General features: G+C 52.9%; 8 protein-coding genes across 8 annotated transcripts; 4 read left to right on the forward strand and 4 right to left on the reverse strand.

The window, feature by feature from the left end:
• Positions 1-534: 534 nt before the first annotated feature.
• Positions 535-1,590, reverse strand: J4E83_007253 (uncharacterized protein; the record flags this gene model as incomplete). Its single annotated transcript, XM_049334158.1, has 1 exon — positions 535-1,590. The coding sequence occupies one exon, from the start codon at positions 1,588-1,590 to the stop codon at positions 535-537; it is 1,056 nt and encodes a 351-aa protein (XP_049186500.1).
• A 2,127-nt stretch (positions 1,591-3,717) lies between these two features.
• Positions 3,718-5,185, reverse strand: J4E83_007254 (uncharacterized protein; the record flags this gene model as incomplete). Its single annotated transcript, XM_049334159.1, has 6 exons — positions 3,718-4,254; positions 4,302-4,391; positions 4,438-4,528; positions 4,580-4,729; positions 4,783-4,990; positions 5,182-5,185. 6 exons carry the CDS (start codon positions 5,183-5,185, stop codon positions 3,718-3,720), a joined length of 1,080 nt encoding a protein of 359 aa, XP_049186501.1.
• A 151-nt stretch (positions 5,186-5,336) lies between these two features.
• J4E83_007255 (uncharacterized protein) lies at positions 5,337-6,915 on the reverse strand (the record flags this gene model as incomplete). Its single annotated transcript, XM_049334160.1, has 3 exons — positions 5,337-5,530; positions 5,582-6,299; positions 6,349-6,915. 3 exons carry the CDS (start codon positions 6,913-6,915, stop codon positions 5,337-5,339), a joined length of 1,479 nt encoding a protein of 492 aa, XP_049186502.1.
• A 290-nt stretch (positions 6,916-7,205) lies between these two features.
• Positions 7,206-8,741, forward strand: J4E83_007256 (uncharacterized protein; the record flags this gene model as incomplete). The annotated part of the gene is made up of 1 exon (XM_049334161.1): positions 7,206-8,741. The coding sequence occupies one exon, from the start codon at positions 7,206-7,208 to the stop codon at positions 8,739-8,741; it is 1,536 nt and encodes a 511-aa protein (XP_049186503.1).
• A 745-nt stretch (positions 8,742-9,486) lies between these two features.
• Positions 9,487-13,309, forward strand: J4E83_007257 (uncharacterized protein; the record flags this gene model as incomplete). Its single annotated transcript, XM_049334162.1, has 3 exons — positions 9,487-10,542; positions 10,588-10,960; positions 11,007-13,309. 3 exons carry the CDS (start codon positions 9,487-9,489, stop codon positions 13,307-13,309), a joined length of 3,732 nt encoding a protein of 1,243 aa, XP_049186504.1.
• Positions 13,310-13,391: 82 nt separating this feature from the next.
• J4E83_007258 (uncharacterized protein) lies at positions 13,392-14,297 on the reverse strand (the record flags this gene model as incomplete). The annotated part of the gene is made up of 1 exon (XM_049334163.1): positions 13,392-14,297. The coding sequence occupies one exon, from the start codon at positions 14,295-14,297 to the stop codon at positions 13,392-13,394; it is 906 nt and encodes a 301-aa protein (XP_049186505.1).
• An 862-nt stretch (positions 14,298-15,159) lies between these two features.
• On the forward strand, positions 15,160-16,767 carry J4E83_007259 (uncharacterized protein; the record flags this gene model as incomplete). Its single annotated transcript, XM_049334164.1, has 3 exons — positions 15,160-15,349; positions 15,399-15,760; positions 15,808-16,767. 3 exons carry the CDS (start codon positions 15,160-15,162, stop codon positions 16,765-16,767), a joined length of 1,512 nt encoding a protein of 503 aa, XP_049186506.1.
• Positions 16,768-18,431: 1,664 nt separating this feature from the next.
• J4E83_007260 (uncharacterized protein) lies at positions 18,432-22,970 on the forward strand (the record flags this gene model as incomplete). The annotated part of the gene is made up of 4 exons (XM_049334165.1): positions 18,432-21,484; positions 21,538-22,654; positions 22,713-22,770; positions 22,822-22,970. 4 exons carry the CDS (start codon positions 18,432-18,434, stop codon positions 22,968-22,970), a joined length of 4,377 nt encoding a protein of 1,458 aa, XP_049186507.1.
• Positions 22,971-24,608: the final 1,638 nt, after the last annotated feature.

The following is a 24,608-nucleotide window of genomic DNA, read 5'->3' on the forward strand; positions in this document are numbered from 1 at the left end:
TGGTGGGTCAGAGGGGTCGAGGCTTCACGGAGGGCATTTGTATAATATGATGATATGTATATCAGATGGATGGATGATACCCCTCGGAAATACTGTATTCCTACACTCAATTGGTAGTCGTCGGTCGATCTGCCTCTCTACATGCCCATGCGCTATGCTATCTTCCTTTGTAATATCGCACCAGTCTGATATTCGCACCAAGTTTCTTTCAAGCCTCACATCCATCAATCTCTCTTCTTCCAGGTCCTTAGACTGGCTAGTGTATCGCATCTCTCATACTCGGCGTCGAGGGCGTGCAATCGACGGACCCATTCTTGCGCTGACTCTACATGGGCAGTCAAAGCCTCATTGCCCAGAAATCAATTCTTTGAATCCACCAGATGGCCATGCTGTCGGGTTCCTTGCTCTCTCAACTGACATATTCGGGACTAACATGACTACAGTGTTACTAGCACTCGGTGGTGACTCTTCATAGTCATCGCATCGATTCGTGGACCCTAGTTGGCAATGCCATATCTCCTCACAAAGGTATCCTCAACCGAAGAACTCGCCAGAGACGAGCGACTCCCAAGGTTTACCGGTATCCCAGACGCTCTTCATGAGCGTACTGATCTTGGGTACCTGATACGGAGTAAGCAAGTCAGTCTTTACTTTCTGATGGCAGGAGCTTACATGGTTCAGTCCGAAGCCCTCCACACTCCTCAGCCGCTCAATGATCTTCTCCCTCTGTCCTTCATCTTGCGCATCGCAGCCAGCAGCAAACATGGGAAAGATCAAACATGCCTCTGCTGTACTTCCTCTCCGGATCTTGTACAGTAGGCCCACAATCTCTCGCACGGCTTGCTGAACTTCGTGGTCCATGGCGGGTTTTCCGAGAACGCGACGATACAAGTGGATTAGGCCCGCCCAGTGGAATAATTCGTTGGTCGCGTAGATCTCGGTTGCATCCCATGCACCTTCAGACTCAGAGGAGGTACTCGAGCGGTGGTTGCATCCTTTCCTGATGTTGCGGCCCAGTAAGCCTTCCTCCAGTGCGTGACGAAGCTCGATGGCTTCCTCTACAATCTCAGGGCTAGGAGTCCAGCCCTCCCTCACATTGCCTTCTTCGTCAATGCGCTGCGGTTCACAGCGCTTCGCTAGTTCAGAAACGCGAGCCAAAGATCCTACACATCTTGTTGTAAAGCCCATTAGACAGTCAATCTCAAAATCTTCGTCCGCGGAAGCGTTTTCGCTAGACCAGTAGAAAGAGCCAAGAGGTGTGTCGTTCTTGTTCCCACTCAGCGAGCCGAGGACGTCGAGGTATGCGAACCAGCGCGAAAGGAAGTAGGCCACACGATCATGCCGCCCCATGCCCTTTGGTCCGCCACGCTGGATGATCATCTGGCGTGCCATGGTTAGATGGCTTTGCCAGGATACGGGGACCTCGAATGTTCCAGAAGATATAACCTCCAGACTCGCCATCATTATCACTGCTGCTAAAGTACTGTCGGATACAGTGTTGGGATCATCGTTGAGCGCTTCACGTAGCTTGGGGAATACGTCTTGCACCCAGACGGCGATGCGATTTGAGGGCTCGGGGTGATTGAGCATGCGTGCTCGGTGTGCCGCGCTATATGCGAGAAGAAGATTCATTATGTTCTCGTCTTGTACAGCCACTGCCACTGTTAACAATGATCCATGAAGAGTAACGTTTACCTACTCTCTGGTAAAATCTCTCGAAACGGATTCCGCTCGCAGTCATGGTTGACAAGAACCCGCGCTGTGTGATTGATGAAGTGATGGAAGTACAGGAGATTCATCTGGTTCTCTACGAGCAGTGAAGGCAGTGGTTCTAAAGACTTCGAAATCCTGATCGGAACTGGTTTTGCATAATAACCCCCGCTTTCGAAGGCCATGTCTTTGCCGTGGGGATCAGCGCTACCATACGGTGTGTCCTCGTTAAATCCCATGGTGTTGCTTTGAGGGCTGAAGATGGCAATAGCAGAAAAGTCGTCATTTCTCGGAGTATCGATATCAGGGAGACCCAAGTCGTATCCGTAGGTGGTGAAAGCAGAATCAGCAATTGGGTATTGTCGGCCACGTCCGACCTCGTCACCGGCCGGCCGTGATCTCTTCCTTGGAAGATCATTGATGAGAGACTGGACAGACACACGACGGAGATCTGGCGGTGATTGTGCTGAATTTTGCGGTGTTGATGACGTTTGCATAATGTTTCCTTCAGATCCAATTGACATCGGTGTTAGCGGCATAGCCGAGTAGGGACTGTATGGCGTTGGTGAAAGTGTGTTTGGCGAATCTGTGTCTGGGAACGTTGGTGTGTTCGAGTCTGTAGAGAAGCCATACTGCTGGCGTTTGGCCATCGAATCCACTGAAACCGGCAGTGGCGGCGGCATCGTAGGATTGGCATATGTGAACCCAGCGTTACGGGAGTTGGGGGCAGCCGAATCATACGTGATATGCGACCGAGCGTCAACAGTACTCTGATACTGTGTATGGTTGTAGGGAACGGACGTGAATGTTTGGTTTTGAAGGTAGATGTCCGCACCCGACGCTTCAGTACGGATGGCATCATGCGGCTTTTGCATCAAAGCTGGATCAATGGAATGCGTAGATCTAGGTGGGGATGTTCTTGATGTTGATCGTGCATGTTGTGATTGCACGGGGTGTTCGGGGGCAGACGAGAAAACGTTCTCTTCAAATGGGAAGGAGGACTGGTACGGACTGCCAGACGCTGCACTCGAAGCATCAGAGGCTGTACTTGTCTTATCTTTCTTTGAACGGCCTCCCCAGTTGAGTCTTATGCTGTAGTCGCATGTTTCCCCTTGGCGCTCGCAGTTGGTACAGCTTGGCTTCTCTTCTCCACTGTGAGATGCTATTAGTACTCTCTGATAAGACCACGATTAGAACTGCTTTACCATTTGACCTTTCGAGCTTTACACGGCCTGTGTTTGGTGAGTAAGAATGAACAGACTCCATTGATCTAGGATAATACCAGCAGCCATTTCGCGATCTTCTTTTAGGTTCTACCCCGGGTTTCTTCGGTCGAGGCATGGCGCTTTAGATTGACAGGGAAAGCAAAGATAGTGCGAATGATGACTGAAGCTGATGCTCGCGCGGCTGGTGAACGCCACGCTAAGACCATGCCATACGGGGCCGACTCGGCAGGCTGGGGTAGCCTTTGGACGACGAGCAGCAGTGCACCGGGGTGCCGGGTACTAAGGTGCTGGGTTGGTTGCACTGCATGCGTTCACCTAGCGCGCTCTAACGAGCGACAGGACGGTTGCCGCGATGAGGGTCTGTATACGATCGCTTATATAAGGTTGCAAGGTCCGACAGCAGCCCTGGAGTTGTTCCGTCCGAAGTAGGGATTTAATCGGAGAAGGAGCGATAAGGACCCCCGCACTTTGCAGCGCCTCCAATCATGACCCTGGAATCCGATGCTTCACGCGCTAAGTGGGCCAGACACAAGTTCGGCAAGATCGACACCGGATCAACTTTTGTGACCCTGATGCTAGTCTTGTGGGCTTCGCGCTTGAACTTGGGGTCTTTTCACGAGTAAATCTGGTTATGTACAGATGTATATCAGTCACTATCCTATTGAGGTCTGATTTTGATCATACTGGGCTTTGAAGGCCTTTATACGGCAATCTCTTGCCTACACGTATATCAGCCCTTCCTCACGTTACTAGCAACCATAGGAGCATATGGTCGCTACTGCTAGCGCTCGTTACTGGAGACTGCTCTCAGAGTAGATGCTTCTGACATTGCCCGGATGGTAGAATCAGAATCCGTGGAGCTAGTATGCGAGTCAATTGATATGACCGACGGACTGGCGGACGTGCTAGGTCGCTCTTCTTCACTCAGCTCGCTCCTGTCTATCATCTCTTCGTCCTCACTCTCTTGAGCTGCGTTTGCAGATTCAGCTTCCAGAGCAGTCATACGATTCACAAACTCCTTTTGTAATTCTTTAAGCCATGCAGTGAGAACGTCCCCCTCCAACACACCAGTGTGTGCTTGAACGAGATGCTCCTTGAGATTGAGGACGAGCTTGCGTCGCTTCTCCTTGAGCATAGTTTCGGATGCTTTTTTCTTTCGCAGCATATGACGCTCGACCTGTTGTGCAACCAAGCTAGCATGCTCCACAACCCCGGGTGGGAAAGGAACCACACGCGCAAGCGTTAGGCCATAGTGGATCTCTTGGACGACTCCCTGGGCGGTCTTGTAGAGCATCATCATGCTGTGCGCGTCTTCCATCTAAGAATGTGAGTGGTTTGATGTGGGAAGAATGGAAACGCCCTCACCTCAACTGCCAGGTGTAGGTTCTGAACTCCAGCGCGGTCACTCATGATAGTCGCAAGATCTTTGAAATGGGTTGCGAACCAAACAAGAGCCTTGTGATACGTTAGAAGGCGGCAGCAATGGGGTACATTCACATACGCGACTCGAAACGAGGGCTTCCGCGATAGCTAACGCAATGGCTAGACCATCTCTAGTACTGGTGCCTCGACCTAGCTCATCGATTAGGACTCTACTTTCTGTCAGCAATGATATGGTACCCACTCATGGATCGGTTTCCTACAAGCTACGTCGATCAACATTGCGTAGGATGAATGCAATCTCTTTCATTTCCGCGGCAAAGGTAGAAACATTAGTTTCAATGTTGTCATCCATGCCCAGTCTAGCGAACAGCTGATGCAGAATAGGAAATGAGGCATAGTTAGCAGGAACGCTGCAAGCAGTTAGTACACAGAGATTCAGAGTTTGTAATCCAATCAAACGTACTAGCAGCCGATCTGAGCCATGATTGTCATCAAAGCCACGGATCGGATATAAGTGCTCTTGCCACTCATGTTGCAACCAGTGATGATCTGGAACCGCGTCTGTTGTGTAGCATAGACATCGTTGGGGACAAATTTGCTCTTCATGATTTTCTCCTTGATCGGGTGTCTTCCGGCCTCGATTGCAAGCGTATCGGTGAGCTGCGGCTGAGCTGAGGAGATGTCAGCCTGGCTTACGTTGAGCGCCATGGAACTGATGCTACCCACTGTAGTTATTCACTGTGACCAGATGAGCGAAGGCCGCAATCTTCTCTCGGTCAGCCTCATCAACATGACAGACAGTCGAAGCATAGTCACCATGTCTAGCATCGCGACTGCTTCACAGATCTTGAACAAGATAGACACATGACTGCGGACCTCATCGATGAGAGCGTCGACCGCTTCATCGCCTGATGATGGTTAGTAAACAGGAGCATCGTCGTTTCAAGTTTGACTGTACTCATGAGGATGACTTCTTGGTGCGACATGGCGATCTGATAGTGGTCAGCAAAGCCCGAATCACTGCATGTAGCCACATGCCTTCTGATTACGCTTCATCAATTCTAAAGTCTGGCATTCGATGTTGTTCTTGCGGCGAATGATGTTGGTGAATATCGGCGGTAGTGCTTTGCCTTCCAGCTCGGTTGTTGCGATCTTTATGTAGAACTGGCGTGCCGTATCGTATTTGAGGTCTAGCCGAATATCGCACTCCTCTTCACGAAGTTAGTGAGCGGGTTTACTGAAAACGATGAATTGTATCTCACGACTGAGCTCTGTTGAATGCTGGTACGCATCTTCAGTAGCTTCTTTGTAAGTCGTACGCGCAACATCAAGCAGCCCATTCACACCAGATTTCACGGCATAAGTGCGCTGGTTCCTGAGCTCCAAAGGCTGCCTTGCATATGTGGTGTCCTCGTTGATGACACGGTCGATAAGTTCCTGGACAGGTGCGACGTTCTCTGGGGCACATATCTCCCGGATGTTGTTCAACATGACAGATGCAGTTCCAGTAAGGGCTTCGAAGACCGGGCTTACGGAGTTAACGAATTGCTTGAGCATAATGACGTGATTAATGGATTGCTCCGTTGTCTGCAGAGTGGTTTTGCTTGGAGCGACAATCAGCGCAGTCAGTATGCGGTCGGCATCGAGGAAGTCCTTCAGCGCTGCCCGGGTTGCGAAGAACAACTCTTCCTTTTTGGTCATATCGTCGACTGCAGCATACCGTGTGTTGAGTACCTCTGGCTCCGTGAGTGGCTGTAAGACGTTGCTCCGAAGAAGGCGTGCTCCCATGGGCGTCAATGTCTCGTTGAGAAGACCAAATAGGCAATCTCTTGACTTCGGATCGCGGAGATTCTGAACCAGTTCAAGCGAGTAAATGGTAGACACATCGATCATCATCGATCCTTCAGATGGCTCATATCTCATACGAAGGGAGTGAGCGGAGAAGACCATACCTAAGCCCAGATCAATGTACTTGAGTGCCTATAAATTGGGTTATGAATAGCACTCAGAAGTCAAACAAAGGACTCACTGCTGCGATGCAGCACACCGCATAGTAGTTGCCAGTGACGGAAATCTTGATTGCTTCGACGTCCTCTCTGAACGCTAAAGACTGAATGTACTCATATCCGGTCGACTCAGCCCAGTAGCGGCGATCAAGCAGGGTCAGCTTACTTCCAATGTCTTCGAGGTTTTCTTCAACGATCGAGAAGAGCTTTGATCTAGGGCTCGCCGCAGTAGACACGATCAGAATCTCGGATGGACCGTAGACCTTTAGTTTGTGAACTGTTCGAACGAAGGTTTGACTATCGCAGATTTGACAGAGTACTGCTTCTGCAGTGTCGAGATTCACGAAAGCCAAGCCAACAGTGGGTGAGATACCACGAGACTCGGCAATGGCACAGACAACGTTCTGAGCCTCGACCCTAGCGATAGTAGAGGCCCCAGTCCTCGGTCGCGCAGTTGAGGGTCTGCCTGTGTTCCTGCGAGTGCCTGGTCGGGACGTAGTAGTCGTGTTGTAGTCACCGTATCCGTAGTACCCATACGATGTGGACCCGGAATTGCTCTGCGAGGTTGAAGGCCTGGATCGTTGGAACATGATGGTTAGCGCTGCGAGATTAGCCGTTGAGCAATTGGGGACGTCACCAACTCCAGCTCTGGAGCGGGTTGAAGGCGCGTGAGTGAATGACGAGATGGAAGGAAGAAGACGCGTCGAGGGAACGGCTTGGCGCGCTGCCCCACTATTTCCTGGCTGCTAGCGCGTCTGTTATCGATAACGCCCAGAAATTATTTTCCCTTCTTACGGTAGCAGCGGGGCCTTCGCAAGTAAGAAACAGCTCTGCCACGCTGGTAACTAACTCGAAAACCGTACTGCAGGATATATGAACTATGGCGACCCAGTATCCGCCGCCTTCAAAGCGCCAGAAGCGCGCGCAAGCCGAATTTGCGCGCGAGCAACAAGACATCGACACTACTATACCTGATGGCACTGTACGGGTGCGCTTCGTCGACCAAGCCACTGGCGAAAGTGGGAGTATCCCAGTACTCACCGTACCGCTATCGCAAGCATCCACCAAGAACCTCGAACTCTTGCTCAACAACCTCAAAGACCAAGCCGACGATCAGATACCGTACCGCTTCTTCCCAGACGGCGCGACCGAAGCGCTTGCCGACAAGGACGACCTATACAATGCCTTGGTCAAGCCTGGCAAAGCGTCGGCAGAAAACGAGATCGTGCTCCAGTATGCGCCGCAGGCAGTCTTCCGCGTCAAGGCAGTCTCGCGTTGCTCAGCCGCGGTTTCGGGTCACGGAGATAACATTCTGTCAGTGAACTTTTCGCCAGTCAGCTCCAGCAGGATGGCAAGTGGTAGCGGAGACAAGACAGTGAGGATATGGGACTGCGACACAGGAACGCCAGTGCATACTATGAAGGGGCACTCAAGATGGGTTCTTGCAGTCAGCTATTCACCTGATGGCTCTCTACTTGCTTCCGGTGGCTACGACAACGAAGTGCGGATATGGGACCCGAACACTGGGAAACAGATTGGGGGTGCTCTCAAAGGTCACACCAGTTTCATCACGTCACTCTCTTGGGAACCCTACCATCTACAAGAGCCTGGTCGGCCGCGAGTTGCATCGTCATCAAAGGACGGCACAGTAAGAGTCTGGGATGCAGTTGGCGGCAGAATCGACTACGCCTTGTCCGGTCACAAGAGCAATGTGACGTGCGTGAAGTGGGGTGGTACTGGACGGATATATACCGCCTCTCATGACAAGTCCATAAAAGTCTGGGATGCGGCGACAGGTACACTCGTGAACACGCTATCAGGCCATGCGCATTGGGTCAACCATCTCGCTCTTTCTACCGACTTTGTCCTGCGCACCTCGTATCATGACCACACGCGGAAGGTACCGTCTAGCCCGGAGGAGAAGCTCGCAAAAGCCAAGGCGCGCTTTGAGAAGGCCGCTACCATCAACGGCGAAGTAGTAGAACGCTTAGCTACTGCTTCGGAAGATTGCACCATCATCCTATGGACGCCTTTGACCAGTACGAAGCCAGTCACCAGAATGACAGGCCATCAAAAGCAGATTAACCAAGTCACTTTCTCCCCAGACGGTGCCCTGCTGGCGTCTGCAGCATGGGACAACCACGTCAAACTATGGTCGGCACGAGATGGAAAGTTCCTCAACACATTGAGAGCGCACGTTGGGCCGGTATACATGACCTGCTTCTCCGCCGACAGCCGACTGTTGGCGAGTTGCAGCAAAGACACGACCCTGAAGGTGTGGGACATGAGGACTGGTAAACTAAAGGAGGACCTGCCAGGGCACAAGGACCAGGTATTTGCGCTGGATTGGAGTCCGGATGGTGAAAGGGTAGGAAGTGGTGGCGCCGACAAGCAAGTGCGGATATGGAGCAATTGATCGAGACGTGGTCACAATAGCATAGTAGAAGTTAAAATGATACCCTTGGTGCGAGCATGTCACTTGTGTCTCCTTCATGGTCTGCAGTGGTTACACTGACGACTTGAAGTGCGTTGGCTAGGGACTAAGCGTAAGCTTCGACGTCTAGAAGCCTTGGAAGTAGGAATCTGTACACATTTGAAGCATGCTAGAAGCTGCAAGTGAGGCTTGAGCGGAGGCTAAGGTAGAGTCGTGCGGTAAACCGCCAGGATCGCCCGGCTCTCGGCACCCCCGCAAAATAATGTTGCCGATTGCGGCGGTGGTGGCTGGTGGCAGTGGCCTGACGAACGCGTAAGTGCGGGCAGCTGTGACGTCACTGCCAGAAAGCACCACCAGCAGACCATCACCTGGGCATGCACGGGCATCATGCGGGGCCAGTCTTCATCCCGGATCCTCGGCGCTGCAAGTGCAGGCGCTTCAAGGCCAGCGCGCCAAGTGGATCATGCAAGACGGGCTTTTCCCATGTCGCTTGCTTGTACCTACGTCAATTGCGATCAGAGCAGAACATTCCCTGTCTTAGCGCTTTTCCTGTTTCCACTGCCAATGCGACAGGTTTCGCAAGCTTTCCCACGACTCACGATCTCACACGACTAATGAATTCACGACTGTACACTACCCCCAACCACTAATTGGCCGGGTCCGCCAATCGCTGCTCATCGAATCACCTTTACCACTACCGACACAACCCAGTCCGCGCTGCTTCATCATGTCCGGTGTCGAGGACGTAGAGGCCCGGCGTAAGAACTACCGGCGGCCACACAACGCCCATAACCCGATACCTACGGTCCAGAAATACAGGGAGGAGAAGCAAAGGAGACAAGACGAGTACGGTCATCCAGACGGCAGTAACGAACCGAGCACACGCGACCGGCTAGGGGACGCCGTCAACGTCTTCAGACATGGAAAAGACGTGGAGTTGGACAACGACGGCAATGGGCCATACCCAGTCAGGAACAAGAACATCGAGCAGGACGAGCCACTTGCAGACGACCACGCCGGAAAGAACACACCCGAACAGAAGGACCAGAATCTGGCCAAAGACCAAGGCGACGAAGATGGACTCGAGGATACGACAGAGGACGGATTAACATCGTCAGATCCCAAGCAGGCCCGGAAGGATATGAAGAAGTTCAAAGCCGACGGTGCAGATCGCGAAGTCACAGATCCCATCACCCATCTACCCATCAAGATTCACGACTATACCGATCGCGAGCTGAAGAGCACCGCGAAGAACCCGAGCGCTGCAGGGTCCGACCCACGTACAATGACCGGTAAAGACGCCATCAACAAGAGCGACGAACATCTCGAATACGAAGAACAAGAATCGCAGGACGCTCATACGGGTATGCAAGTCTTGTTTCCACCTCCGTCGTTTGACAGGACCCGAGGCGAAATTACAACTGTCTACATGCAGGCTGTGACTGTTGGCGTGGGAGCAGCTGCCGTTAGTTTGATGCTGGTAAACACATTGTTTTGGCCGACGCGTCATGCGACGGGCTGGGGAAGACAGGCATGGAAGGCCGCTGAACTCAGTGTCATGGCACTCGTATCCACAGTTATCATACTCTTCATGCGACAGTGGTCCGAAAACAAGATTAAGAATGTCTGGGATGTCGAAGTTTGGCAGGCGGAGCGACAAAAGGGCCAGAGACTGGCCAAGACCCAAACTGCGGAAAGTACACAATGGCTCAATTCGTTGATGGCTTCAATATGGCCCTTGATCAATCCGGATCTATTTGCCAGCATTTCAGACACACTTGAGGTACGTAATCGACAGTAGATCAAGTATAAACACTAACTTTTGTAGGATGTCATGCAAGCCTCTCTTCCGAGTATGGTTCGCATGGTGGCTGTCGAAGATCTTGGCCAAGGTAGTGAGGCCCTCCGCATCCTCGGCGTTCGATGGCTTCCAACAGGCGGGGCTGCCAGATCAGTGGGCTCCGATGGAAACCTAAAGTCTCCGGATGAGGAAAAAGGTGACCGGACTGTCGAAACAAGTGATGACGATGGCGACGGCCAAGACGACGAACAACAAGACGACATGCAAGCAGAAGACGGAGACTTCGTCAACGTCGAACTTGCATTCGCATACAGGCCATCCACAGGAAAGGGTATCAAATCGCGCGCCAAACATGCCCATATACTGTTGGCGTTCTACATGCCAGGTAACTTCAAAATACGTAAGTCGTACCTTCTCATTAAGCCCTCAACTGCTTACGTGTTTAGCTGTTTGGGTCGACCTCGCGGGCATAGTTGGTGTTATGCGCTTCCGTCTGCAGCTGTGCCCTGATCCTCCGTTCTTCTCAATTTGCACCATGTCCTTCATGGGGCAACCCAAGGTCACTCTCTCGTGTGTGCCGCTTATAAAGAAGGGCCCGAACCTCATGGATGTACCTTTGATCTCCAGCTTCGTGCAGTCGTCCATGGATGCAGCACTGGCTGAGTATGTCGCGCCCAAATCGTTGACTCTAGACCTCAAGGACATGATGATGGGCGACGACTTCAAAAAAGATACCATTACGCAGGGAGTTATCATGGTGCGCATCAAGTATGCATTTGACTTCAAACATGGCGATACCAAGATCGGTCCTTTTGGAGGCTCTGCAGATCCCTACGTGAGTGTGGGATGGGCCAAATTCGGAAAGCCGTTGTGGTCGACGCGTGTTCTCCAGGATAACATGAATCCGCACTGGGATGAGCACTGCTTCGTCTGTGTCACCTTTGACCAGTTGAATGTAGACGAGAAACTGAGGCTACAGTTGTGGGACTCTGACCGTTCAACTGCTGATGACGACCTGGGACGTATCGAGGTAGACCTCAAAGAATTGATGAAGAGCGACGATACCAACGGCAAGATGCACGATCGCGAGGACGGTTTCAGAGCCCTCAAACGCGGAGATGAGATGCCGGGAAAGCTGAGCTGGAGCCTGGGTTACTTCTCGAAAACCCGGATAACTGATGACCAGCTTGCTATGCAAGATGAGGACCCCGATGTCAAGAACATAGACCAGCTGAAGAAGAAGATGTACAAGGAGGCAGAGAGCAAACTTCGAGAAGCAAGTGAGGACCATCGAGATGAAGTGGAACAGCAAAAGTCTGAAGAGTTCAAAGCTCGGCAAGACCAGCTCATCATTGCGTCCCCGCCTTCCGAAGACTACCCGTCTGGTATACTCAGTATCCAGATCCACCAAATCACGGGCTTGGAATTGGAAACATTAAACAAGCAGAAAGACTCTGCAAATGCGGAGGCAACCGACGAAGAGGAAGAAGGCGACGGCTTACCTTCTTCATACTGCACCATCATCCTCAACCACAAGAAGATTTTCAAGACACGTACCAAGCCAAAGAACTCGAAACCATTCTTCAACGCTGGTTGCGAGCGCTTCATCCGGGATGTTCGCAACACTGAAATACATGTTGCCGTTCGGGATGCTCGCATACACGAAGACGACGCCTTGCTTGGAATCGTCTACCTCCCTCTAGAAAGGGTATTCCAAAAGCGCAGTCAGATCAATCACATGTTTCCACTCGCTGGAGGTGTTGGATATGGTCGGGTCAGAATCTCCATGGTCTTCCGAAGCGTGCAAGTCGAACTACCACGAAGCATGCTTGGTTGGGATTACGGGACCGTGGACATCAATCCCCGCATAAAGGCTATTGACGTTCCAGAACATCTGCAGCCTCTTCGACTCAAGGTTCGTACTCCACTAGAACGTGCAAAATTACATTCGCGGGGGCGTAATGGCAAAGTTCACTCGGAGGATGGCTCGACTATCTGGACTACGAAGAAGGATAAAAGCATTCGCTTACCTGTGCGGGCGCGCTACTGTGCGCCATTGGTATTCGAATTCCGACAAGATGCCACATTCCGAGACCACACACCAGGTTTTGGTATCCTTTGGCTTAAGGATGTTCCCGATAACGAGGAACAGACAGTACGCATCCCTGTCTGGAGTGGCGACTTGAAGCGCGCAGAAAACAATGTGCTCGAAACATATGGTGAGAAGGTTGGCGAGATCGAAGTAACATTGACGTTCTGGTCCGGCCTATCAGGATACCACGAAAAGCTTGCAAAGGGCGACAAGCACATCTCCAACGTTATGGAAGTTCTCGAAGTTACCAACGACCATGAGTGGACCGACTGGGACGATTCGTCAGGCTCCGACAAGCCCGGCATCAACGACAACAAAGAGACTGACAACGACAGCTCATCCTCCGACAGCTCGGATTCTGAGGACGACGGCGACGATCCCGATAAGAAGAAATTTGTCCCAGACTTCCTTCAGGATGGCGGTAAAAGGATCGACTCAAAGCTGAGTACGGATGGCACCAGCGGTCCTATCAGTAAGATAAAGGACTACAGGGAGAGTGCACACGCTCTACATCGCAAACATAGGGGCATGATGCAATGGAAAGGACCGAGGACTTTGGCATGGATGAAGCATGTCGGTGATCGTGGAAAGAAGAAGGTTGGACACATGTTCCATCATCATGAGAGGGATGGAGCGGGTGTTGAGACGGAGGCTTGAGCGAAGTTATCACATAGCGTGCGCGTCTGGAGTTGACTCATGGGTTTTCTGTATACTAGCGGTATCCGTATGCTATGCATGGCTAGGTTGATTCGCTGGCAATCCAATCTTGAATCTCCGCAAAGTCCCTCGCCCATACAACTCCCCACTCATCAGCCTCTTTGTAGTTGCTCAAATGCGGACATGATACCCCCAGCCTCGTCAACGATTCTGCGAGTTTCTTCTGTGAACTCCCCACGCGCTCGTCTCGGATGCAAATCCCCAGGTCGGCTGCGAGCAAGCATTCGATGTCTGTCCAACTATCGCCTACGTACACAATTTGGCCTTTGAGTTGGGTGTGCTTCATCCTCTCCAGCTTATCGCCGCTCGACATGATGATACCTGCGTCATCATGTATAGTCGAGATGATTCTACCTGTGGATGGCTCTCCAGCCTCAACGTTATCCAGTTCATTCGCCATGACGGAAGAGGTAGGTACATCAACGATATCTGCTGCACCCAGGCAAGACTGGATGAATGTGCGAGACCAGTTGACACTGAGAAGCATGAATCCATCCTTCTTGCGGTCGTGCTGGACATGTCTGAAGAAACTCTCGAACCCAGTTCGCAGTTCTACAGCACGTGAATGTACAGCTTGTTTTGCGCCGGCGTCGATCGCATCTCTTGTCAAGCCAGCGAAAATACCGGAAGAAGATACGCGATCGAGACTGCGTTGTTCCACAGCTCTCATTCGGGCGAGGAGTTGTTTCTCTGCTGAGACTGTGCTGGGTAGTGTACCATTAGGAGCGAGTTGGGCCAGAGTAGCCGTGTGGTCGTCCATGTATGCCTTCGATGCACTGTTCCAGTGGTCATGGGTAGGGAAGTTTGGTTTTGTGGCGGCGGATATGTTGACGAGGGCATCTAGTGTATCTTTCTTGGTGATGGTGCCATCCCAGTCGAGGATCCAGTAAATTGGGGAAGACTTGTTGAGTGGTGGTTTGGTAGACATGGTGGTGTATCGTGCGAAGCTGGATGGACTCGTATTTCGTAATGGTTGGAATGTAGCAAACAGGGCTAGTGTGCGACTGACCATATGTGAAGACATACGGCGCAATCTTTGTATTCGCAAGGCTGACTTTTGTGGTGGCTATCGTTGCCGTACAGCAATCTAGGCTTTAGCTATGACGCCAGTCTCGCCTTGGGCAGTCAGTCCCCACTGCTGCACCCAGCACCTGCGACGAGTGCGCGATGCATACATGAGTGAAGTCAGAACCCTTAGGCGGTCGGCGCAGACACGTACGAACTGTCAAGGCTATTGCACTACGAAAGAAACAAAGGCTATCGCAGCCGATGTCGTGATGGTGGTGTCGGAGCTTGCCATGCTGTGATTGCTCGAACAGGCGGGAAAATGGCGCAACGCGTCGAGACACGAAGACGAACAGGTAACTTTTACCGGCAACACGCGCCATGCCTATCATCATCGCCAAACCTCATCACCAAACACAGCCCCTCGCAGTTTGCGCATTCCCGCGACTCCTTCGCATGCGTGTTCGCAGCAATCCAGCGCGCCATGCCCGTCCCGCCGTCACGAGCCAATGGCAGCGGCGCTATATGCATAACCCGCAGTCAGCCGAGGGCGCTCGTTGGTCGCGTTCCTCTAAAGGCATCTTGAGGCGATAACACCAGTTGCTCTTACGAAGACTGTCTCCTAAGTACAGTTGGAGGCGATCCACGGCACAACCCTCAACCAAGGAACAAAATAAGAAGCCCGCCGCCGCTGCTTCCGTCTCTTGCATCCTCAACTCACGCCCCAGCGCAGCAACCATCCCCTTCCCCACTACCCCACGTTAGCATCACCACCGTCCACCACCATGGCTCCTGGCGCAATTCAGAACGACACGGCGGCGGCAAATGGCAACAGCACCACGCTGAAGCCCACTGCCCGCTCCTTCCACCCCACAGGCACCCCAGATCCCTCCAAGTACCACTCGGCGTCGTCGCAAGATGCCATCAAGACAGAGGCCGACTTCGCTGCGCACAACTACCACCCACTGCCCATTGGTATGCAACCATGGAGTTACGGCTGGAATGCATGACTAACCCAGGCTAGTCTTTTCAAGAGCAAGTGGTTGCAGCGCCTGGGACCCCGAGGGCAAGCACTACCTCGACTTCCTCTCCGCCTACAGCGCCGTCAACCAGGGTCACTGCCACCCCGAGCTTGTCAAGGCCCTCACTGAGCAAGCCTCGCGGTTGACTCTGAGCAGTCGCGCTTTCTACAACGATGTGTTCCCGCGCTTTGCAGAGTATGCCACCAAGCTGTTCGGCTTCGACATGATCCTTCCCATGAACACTGGCGCCGAGGCGGTTGAGACAGCCGTCAAGGTCGCGCGCAAATGGGGATACAAAGTCAAGGGTATCCCGCAGAACGAGGCGCTGGTCTTCTCGGTAGAGGAGAACTTCCACGGACGGACAGTATGCATGCCTGCCCCATTCTTCCAAACCAGCTAACATGCTGGTAGTTTGCCGCGATTACCATGTCCACTGACCCCGAATCTCGCGACAACTACGGCCCGTACCTCCCTGGTATTGGAAGCGCGTGCCCCGCCACTGGCAAACCACTCCGTTACAACAATGTCGACGATGTGCGGGAAGCCTTCGAGAAGCATGGAAAGAACCTAGCTGCTTTCCTGGTCGAGCCCATTCAGGGTGAGGCAGGTATCGTGGTGCCAGATGACAGCTACCTGCGGGAAGTGAGGGCACTCTGCGATAAGCACAACGTCCTGCTCATCTGCGACGAGATCCAAACGGGTATTGCGCGGACAGGCAAGATGCTCTGCCATGAGTGGAGTGGCATCAAGCCTGATTTGGTCCTGCTGGGCAAGGCCATCTCAGGTGGCATGTACCCTGTCTCGTGCGTTCTCGGCTCCAAAGAAGTCATGCTTACCATTGAACCTGGTACTCATGGTTCGACGTACGGCGGCAATCCTCTCGGCTCTGCCGTCGCGATCCGGGCTCTTGAGCTCATCGAAGAGGAGAACATGGTTGAGCGCGCTGAGACACTAGGCAACAAGTTCCGAGAAGGCCTCAAGAATATCAACAGCCCCATGATCAAGATCATTCGTGGAAAGGGCCTCTTGAACGCAATTGTCATCGACGAAAGCAAGACAAACGGACACAGCGCGTGGGATCTCTGCATGCTCTGCAAAGAGAAGGGATTACTGGTAGGAAGAGCCCTCAAGATTATGCATGTGAAAGAGGTTGATGGTGCTGACTCTGATGGACAGGCGAAACCCACACACCAAAACATTATTCGCCTTGCGCCGCCGCTTGTTATCACGGAGCAGGAGATTGAATCGGCTCTGTCGATTCTCAAGGAGGCTATGGAAGAGCTGCCAAACCTCAAGGGCGAGAAGGAGAAGGAAGTGCTCACTTCCGCGGTTGGACTGGAGAAGAACGTCCACATAGGAGTGGATAACTAGGAACATTGTCAGTTCCTTGCGATACCCCGTACGACTGACTTGAAGCTATGACTGTTGTAGACTTGTAAATAGGTCATCCTTCGCTGCCCCGCCATCGTATGTATGGCTATGAGGAGGAGGCCCGGCGTTCAGAAGGTTCTGAAGCATCCGGCGCACCGCACCTCTCAATAACAATGGCACAATCTTGCCGTTCATCGGTCGCTTTTTCGCTTTTGAATTGGCTACGTATCTCCCAATGTGACCATCGTGACTGTTGATTGTACAACCCCTCTTCAACAGTATCGACCCTCGTGTTCGTGGTTAGTGCTGATTGCGGCGTGCGACGCCTTGCTGTCGAGTGAGGCACAAGAATAACCTTCCCCAGGGTGTGGCAGTGAGACTTCGATTGTATGCGCGAGGCATGACGCTTGCAACGAAGAACTGTTGCGATATTGCTGGCGCTTTGCTCGATGTAAAGCGATGTTCCTCCCTAGTCTGTCCCAAGATTGATACGCGACGTGATCGATAGCCATGATACAGCTTACATATTTGTGTGCTTACACATGTTCGGACCTTAATAACTCCCGACGTTGCTTACGGGCCGTTTCCAGCAAGAGGAGGTTTCCACATCGGACGCGACACTTCGGGCTTCATGACTACGTCGGAGATGTCTGGCCAATGGACGCACACGTGCGTAGCCCGAAGTGCACGTAATCCGATATGCATGCTCAGTGCAGTCAGACATCGTGCGCTGCATGCACTCTGACAGTCGCAAGATAGGTCTCATCTAGATGCGTTGTGGGTTACACACATCATATTGCTATATGGCGGATGCATGCTGCCAATCTGGAAGTCGCTTAGTTGTCGATCCGGTAGGTGGGCATCCGACAAGATGGGTAGTCAACAACAACGGGCCAACCTTTACACATGCCCGAATGCCGCTTCTCAACCAATACTGTAGTTACGGCCGCAGTGCGCCCAGCTGAAGGGAAACTTTGTCTGTGCAAACAGGTGACGGGCGCGACTAATCCACAGGTCGGCATGTCGGGTCTGGGCCAAAGCTTTTTGCCATCGTTTCATGCAGCGATGGCCCCACTGTTGCCCGATCATGGCTGCGTGTCCACACGCTCTTTACGACATCGAATCCGCGGAAGTTAATTTATAAGCAGCTGTCAAGGAACTGTCAAAGCCGAGACACGGTTGTTGCGCGTGGATGATGGACGCCTGTTGCTGATGGCGCACTCGCGTCGCCAACATGCAGCATCGTGGAGCAGCTGAAGAGTAACATCAAGCCTTTCGGGTCATCGGGGCGAATTATGTACCGAGGGACTCGAACATTCCTGATGCTAACAGCCCCCGGATTATACATGCATCGGTTCGCGGAAGCCGTTCATTGGCGAAATTTTATCTCCGGTAAAGACCACGCGCTAAATGTTGAGCGGGTGCATGCACTGATTTCATGACTGCTCCGAGGCCATATAGACTAGTCGTTGCCTGCCACTCGCAAACATGTCGCCGCGTGAGTCCTGGCGTTAGTCGTTCTTTTCACCAACATCTAATATCCTCCCCAGCCCTGCGACTTCACGGTGACGTTCGACATCGGCTGCCAAACTTTGTTTCGGCCCTACACAACGATCACCGCGACCCTTCTTCGGCGTTCGGCATCCAGCCGCTGAACCACCGCCATGGCGAAGTCGCCATCAACGTCATCGTTGGATGAGAACGAGAAAGAGAAGGACTTTGGACTCGTGGATCCGCAGGCCGCAGCAGAGAATCCGACGGAGTACGAGCCAATACGTACCGAGCCAACGGAGAAGGATGTGGAAAAAACTGGAGATGGACACAGTGCAAGAGGCAGACTAGCGCGATTGCAGTCCAGTACAAGCGCATACTCCGAAGCCAGCGACAGTGAATCCAATGCGACAAGATCGATACGAAAAAGGAAGCCATTCTACAAACGCCTGAATTTCTTGAAGAATAATGCACCGCCAATCCCAAAGGAGCGCGATGTGTGCCCCGAATACACAGCAAGCTTCTTCAGCCGACTCTCATGGCAATGGATGCAACCCTTGATGAGAGTGGGCTACAAGCGACCGTTGGAGAAGAACGACATCTGGAAGGTCAATCCTGACAGGAGTGCAGAGGTTTTGGCAACAAGGCTGGAAGAGGCTTTCAAGAGGCGGAGAGCAGAAGGCAAGGAGAGACCCCTGCTGGGTGCCATGTTCGACACATTCAAGTGGGAGTTCATCATCGGAGGCACATGTCAGCTGTCAGCATCCGTCATCCAAGCGGTCGCACCGTTCGTCTTACGTTATCTCATTAAATTTGCTGCTCGCGCTTACCTTGCGCAACGAACTGGAGCCCCGGCGCCAGACATTGGTGAGGGTATCGGTCTGGTCATTGGAATCACCGCGATGCAGTTCTTGCAGAGTTTGGCCACTAACCACTTCATGTACCGCGGTATGATGATTGGTGGAGAGGCCAGAGGTGTATTGATTGCTCTCATTTTCAACAAGGCGATGAAGCTCTCAGGGAGAGCCAAAGCAGGTGGCGAGGCTGTTCTCGAAGCACCACCACCCGATATCAAGCCAGGGAGCGAGGCTCAAGTGAAATGGTACAAGAAGATGCTTAAGAAGAAAGAGAAGAAACAATCCCCAAAGACTGCGGCAGGTGTGGCGGGCGACGGTGAGGGCTGGGGGAACGGACGAATCGTCAACCTGATGTCTACGGATACCTATCGTATCGACCAAGCCAGTGGTTTCTTCCACATGATCTGGACTGCTCCCGTTGGTATTCTGATTACAACTGCACTGCTTCTTGTCAACTTGACATACAGTGCTCTTCCCGGTCTTGGTCTCATTCTTATCGCTATGCCCCTACTTGGTCGCGCTGTCAAAACGCTGTTCCGTCGCAGAGTTGCCATCAACAAGATTACCGATCAGCGTGTGAGCTTGACCCAGGAAATTCTACAAGGTGTTCGCTTCGTCAAATACTTCGGATGGGAGACTAGTTTCTTGGAGCGCATCCAGGCGATCAGAAAGAAGGAGATTCACGGTATCCAGATTTTGCTTACGATTCGAAACGCCGTTCTCTCCGTCGGAATGTCCATGCCCGTCTTCGCTTCGATGATCTCGTTCATCACCTACTCCCAGGTCAACAGCAATCTCGATCCCGCGCCGATTTTCTCCTCACTCGCTTTGTTCAACTCCATGCGTATCCCGCTCAACTTCTTGCCGCTCGTTATCGGTCAGGTCATCGACGCGAACGCTTCCGTCAAACGTATCCAAGAGTTCTTGCTAGCTGAAGAGGCTGAAGAGAGCGGGAAGTGGGATTATGACGCCAAGGATGCGGTCACACTGAAGGGCGCAAACTTCACCTGGGAGCGTCACCCCACTCAGGACGCAGAAGACGGTGCCGCTGGGCCGCCAGGAAAGAAGCCGGAAACCAGAAAAGAGAAGAGGGAGAGCAAGGCCAACGCTAAGCTCGCAGCGAAGGGTGGAGAGAGACCACTTTCCGACGCGACGGCTGTGGAAGAGGAGAAGCCCTTCGAGATCAAGGGACTGGACCTTAACATTGGACGGAACGAGCTTGTGGCTATCATCGGAGGTGTTGGGTCTGGAAAGAGTTCGCTGCTTGCGGCTCTCGCAGGAGACATGCGCAAGACTAGTGGTGAAGTTGTCTTTGGTGCTTCACGTGCTTTCTGCCCGCAATACGCCTGGATCCAGAACGCTACGGTACGAGAAAACATCATCTTCGGCAAAGAGTTCAACAAGAAATGGTATGACCAAGTTGTGGATGCCTGCGCCCTCCGTCCTGACCTGGACATGTTACCGCACAACGACGCGACCGAGATTGGAGAGCGCGGTATCACCGTTTCTGGTGGTCAGAAGCAGCGCATGAACATTGCTCGAGCCATCTACTTCAATGCGGATATCATCCTCATGGACGACCCTTTGAGCGCTGTCGACGCCCACGTTGGTCGTCACATCATGGACAACGCTATCTGCGGTCTGCTCAAAGACAAGTGCCGCATTCTCGCTACTCATCAGCTCCACGTCCTCAGCCGCTGCGACAGGATCATCTGGGTGGACCAAGGAGAAGTCAAAGCCGTCGACACATTTGACAACCTCATGGCACAGAACGCCGACTTCGTGCAGGTCATGAGCTCAACCGCCAAGGAAGAGGAGAAGGAAGAGCAAGACGAAGTCAACGAGGACGAAGTCGAAGCAGAAGTCAAGAGCACAAAGAAGCAGCGGAAGCAGAAGAAACAGGCCGCCCTCATGCAGACGGAAGAACGCGCAACCAAGAGCGTCAGCTGGGAAGTCTGGATCGAATACATCAAAGCCGGAGGCGGAATCTGGGTCGGTCCCCTCGTCTTCATCCTCCTCGTCCTCTCCCAAGGCGCCAACATCGTCACCTCTCTCTGGCTATCGTACTGGACCTCCGACAAATTCGGCTACTCCGAGGGCGCATACATTGGTGCATACGCAGCCTTTGGCTTCAGCCAAGCCCTCTTCATGTTCTTCTTCTCCTTCTCGGTCTCCATCTTCGGTACCCGAGCTGGTAAAGTCATGCTGCACCGCGCTATTACCCGTGTGCTGCGCGCGCCCATGTCCTTCTTCGATACTACGCCGCTGGGACGCATTACGAATCGTTTTAGCAAGGATATCGATGTCATGGACAACACCATTACGGATGCGATGCGCATGTACTTTTTGACGCTTGCTATGATCATTTCGTAAGTTACTCGGGATGTGTTGTTGAAGCGTTTGAGCTAACGTGTATAAAAAGTGTTTTCATCCTCATCATCTCGTATTACTACTATTACGCCATCGCGTTGGGTCCGCTGTTCATCATGTTCATGTTCTCGGCGGCGTTCTACCGGTCTTCTGCACGCGAGGTCAAACGTCACGAAGCTGTTCTTCGTTCCACGGTGTTCTCGCGCTTCGGCGAGGCTGTCATGGGTACCCCGACTATTCGCGCCTACGGTCTTCAAAACCAGTTCTCGAAGTCTGTTCGCGATGCTGTCGACGATATGAACAGCGCCTACTACCTCACCTTTGCCAATCAACGCTGGCTGAGTGTCCGTCTGGACATTGTCGGTATTCTACTCGTCTTCACAACGGGTATCCTCGTCGTTACGAGCCGTTTCTCTGTCGATCCTAGCATTGCTGGTCTGGTCCTTTCGTACATTCTCACTATTGTGCAGATGATTCAGTTTACAGTTCGTCAACTTGCTGAGGTCGAAAACAATATGAACTCGACAGAGCGCATCCATCATTACGGAAGCCAACTCGAAGAAGAAGCGCCTCTACACATGGGCGAGGTACGACCCACATGGCCCGAGCATGGCGAGATCGTCTTTGACAATGTGGAGATGCGATACCGCGATGGGCTACCTTTGGTGCTCAAGGGGTTGAGCATGCATGTTCGTGCCGGTGAGCGCATTGGTGTCGTTGGTCGCACTGGAGCGGGTAAATCGTCCATCATGTCGGCGTTGTTCCGACTGCAAGAGCTGTCAGGTGGCTCGATTGTCATTGATGGTGTAGACATTGGCAAGATTGGTCTTCACGATCTACGCTCCAAGCTGGCCATTATCCCGCAGGACCCCACGCTCTTCAAGGGAACGATTCGGTCCAATTTGGATCCTTTCCACGAACATTCCGACCTGGAGCTCTGGTCTGCCCTCCGACAAGCTGATCTTGTTTCAAATGACCAGACTATGGAAGATCACTCTGCACGCATACATCTCGACAGTGTGGTTGAGGAAGAGGGTCTCAATTTCTCTCTGGGCCAGAGGCAGTTGATGGCTTTGGCTCGCGCGCTGGTCCGCGGATCTCAGATTATCGTCTGTGACGAAGCTACCAGCTCGGTCGACTTTGAGACAGATGCGAAGATCCAACAAACGGTAAGCTTTGCGTCATCAAGCAGTGTTGTTGAATACATGAGCTAATATTTACCAACAGATCGTGGATGGCTTCAAGGGCAAGACGCTTCTGTGCATCGCCCATCGACTAAAGACCAGTAAGTGCATCGCTGCCTGCCGCGCGCCGACTTTGTACTGACATCCGGCAGTTATCAACTACGATAGGATTTGCGTCATGGACGCCGGGCTGATTGCAGAGCTCGACTCGCCGCTAAATCTGTACGACCAAGGCGGAATCTTCAAGGGCATGTGCGACAGATCCGGTATCAAGAGAGAAGAAATCGCTGGCGCAAACTAGAAGCTTGGGAACAGGAGTTTTGATTGGGCGCGGGCGGGTACACGGCCCAGAACGTAGGCTAGTGATGCGGCTGCTCTTGCTAAGGAAGCAAGCAAACGCGCAGACTGATGGTTGCGCATGGCATGGCATGGCGTTGGCGCGGCATTTCTGATCGGGCAGCATTAGAGACGGGTGCGATAAGCAAAAAGTAGTAATGCACAGGGCTGGCTGCTTTTCAGCTCAATACAAATAACCTTGTACACAAAGTGTTGGAGGCTTGCTCCAAAACTATCGGAGAGTCTATCGACGAGTCTATACAAACGCCAGGCTGGGTCCAGATGGCCATTACAAGCGCGGACGGTGGGCGACCATGTGACACGACTGGGCCGGTCTGGGGCGTTGGTACTATGGCGCGCATCGCGCATTTGACAGCATCATAGTTCCATAGGTCCCTAGGAACAGGAGCTGTGTAGGACAGGCGATGCTTGCCCGCAGTTTGCATTAGCGCGATGTTGGCTGGGGCGGAACGCACGTGCGCGGGCTTCAGAACCCTTTTTTGCGGTACGCATCATTCGTGCGTTATCTAATCTCAGCCTGCCTCCCGTCTCCAGATCGTATGTTCGTCGCGTCGGCGTATAGGCGTATCTGCTTTCGTATGTGTTCCGGAGGGGTGCATAGATTTCGCCTCTGTGTTTGCTGCGCCGCCCGGGTGGATGCTATAGCGGTTTCACACGCCGCTAGTTTATCAGGATAACAGTGGGCATTCGGGACGCCTACAGAGTAACAGCGCTGCTATATCGACGATTTGCGCGCTCGATCGAGAGGCACAGTCGCGACGTTTGCCTCTGCGGTAGGCCATGCGTTTCAATAGAACGGGCTCAACGACGCGCAAGGCCGGGGTTGCTCAAGCGCGGGCACAAAACAAGAAAAAAAAGTTCGCCTTCTCCAATGCTTCGCTGTTGAAGGTGGCACCGAGAACAGCAAGTCGAGCGTTGGTGCATGACAGACAAGCTGCGACCAAGGCTCTCGGCCAGGTGCTCCGCGTGCATCTGGCGGCTCAAAGATTGGATGCAGCGTATGTTTTATGCGCGCTTTAGCCCGAGGGGGCTTAGCGCGTCAACAGCCAAGATGAGCCAAACTCCAGTCGCGCCGCACGGCTCTAGACCTGCGAGGCTGCTAACCCGTTGCGAGGTAACTCGACGACCTGCCAGGCACGCGGCAATCAATCTAGCGGGCCTTCAGCGGCGTCAAGGGGGGGTGTACAGCGTGTACTCATACGGGCGGGGGTCAAGAAGGAAGGCGTGAGGAAGAGAAGCGAAGGCTCAAAAGTAAGGTCATAGCATGGCGCTGTAACAATGATGATGGACGTGAGCTGCTGGAAGCGAATGGGCGAGTGAAAGCGATGAAGATCAGGGACGTCTTACAGCTACGCTCGACTCAGAGCGACGAGCCGGTGGGCAGTTGCAGGGACATGGCTGCGAACGGCCTAGCGGGCCCGACGATTGACCCTAGCTCCGAACTCTCAGCTTTCACACAGACCGTGTCCACCAGGTGGCATGGGCCTGGCGTGCCTTCACAACTCTTCATATCTCTGCTCCTCCCACCGCGACGCTGCTTAGCTTTTCTGTCTGCCTGCCGTATTCCGAGCCAACGCACCGA

The sequence above is a fragment of the Alternaria metachromatica genome (assembly GCF_023757995.1).
Source record: "Alternaria metachromatica strain BMP 0045 chromosome Unknown scaffold_18, whole genome shotgun sequence".
Lineage (NCBI taxonomy): Eukaryota > Fungi > Ascomycota > Dothideomycetes > Pleosporales > Pleosporaceae > Alternaria > Alternaria metachromatica.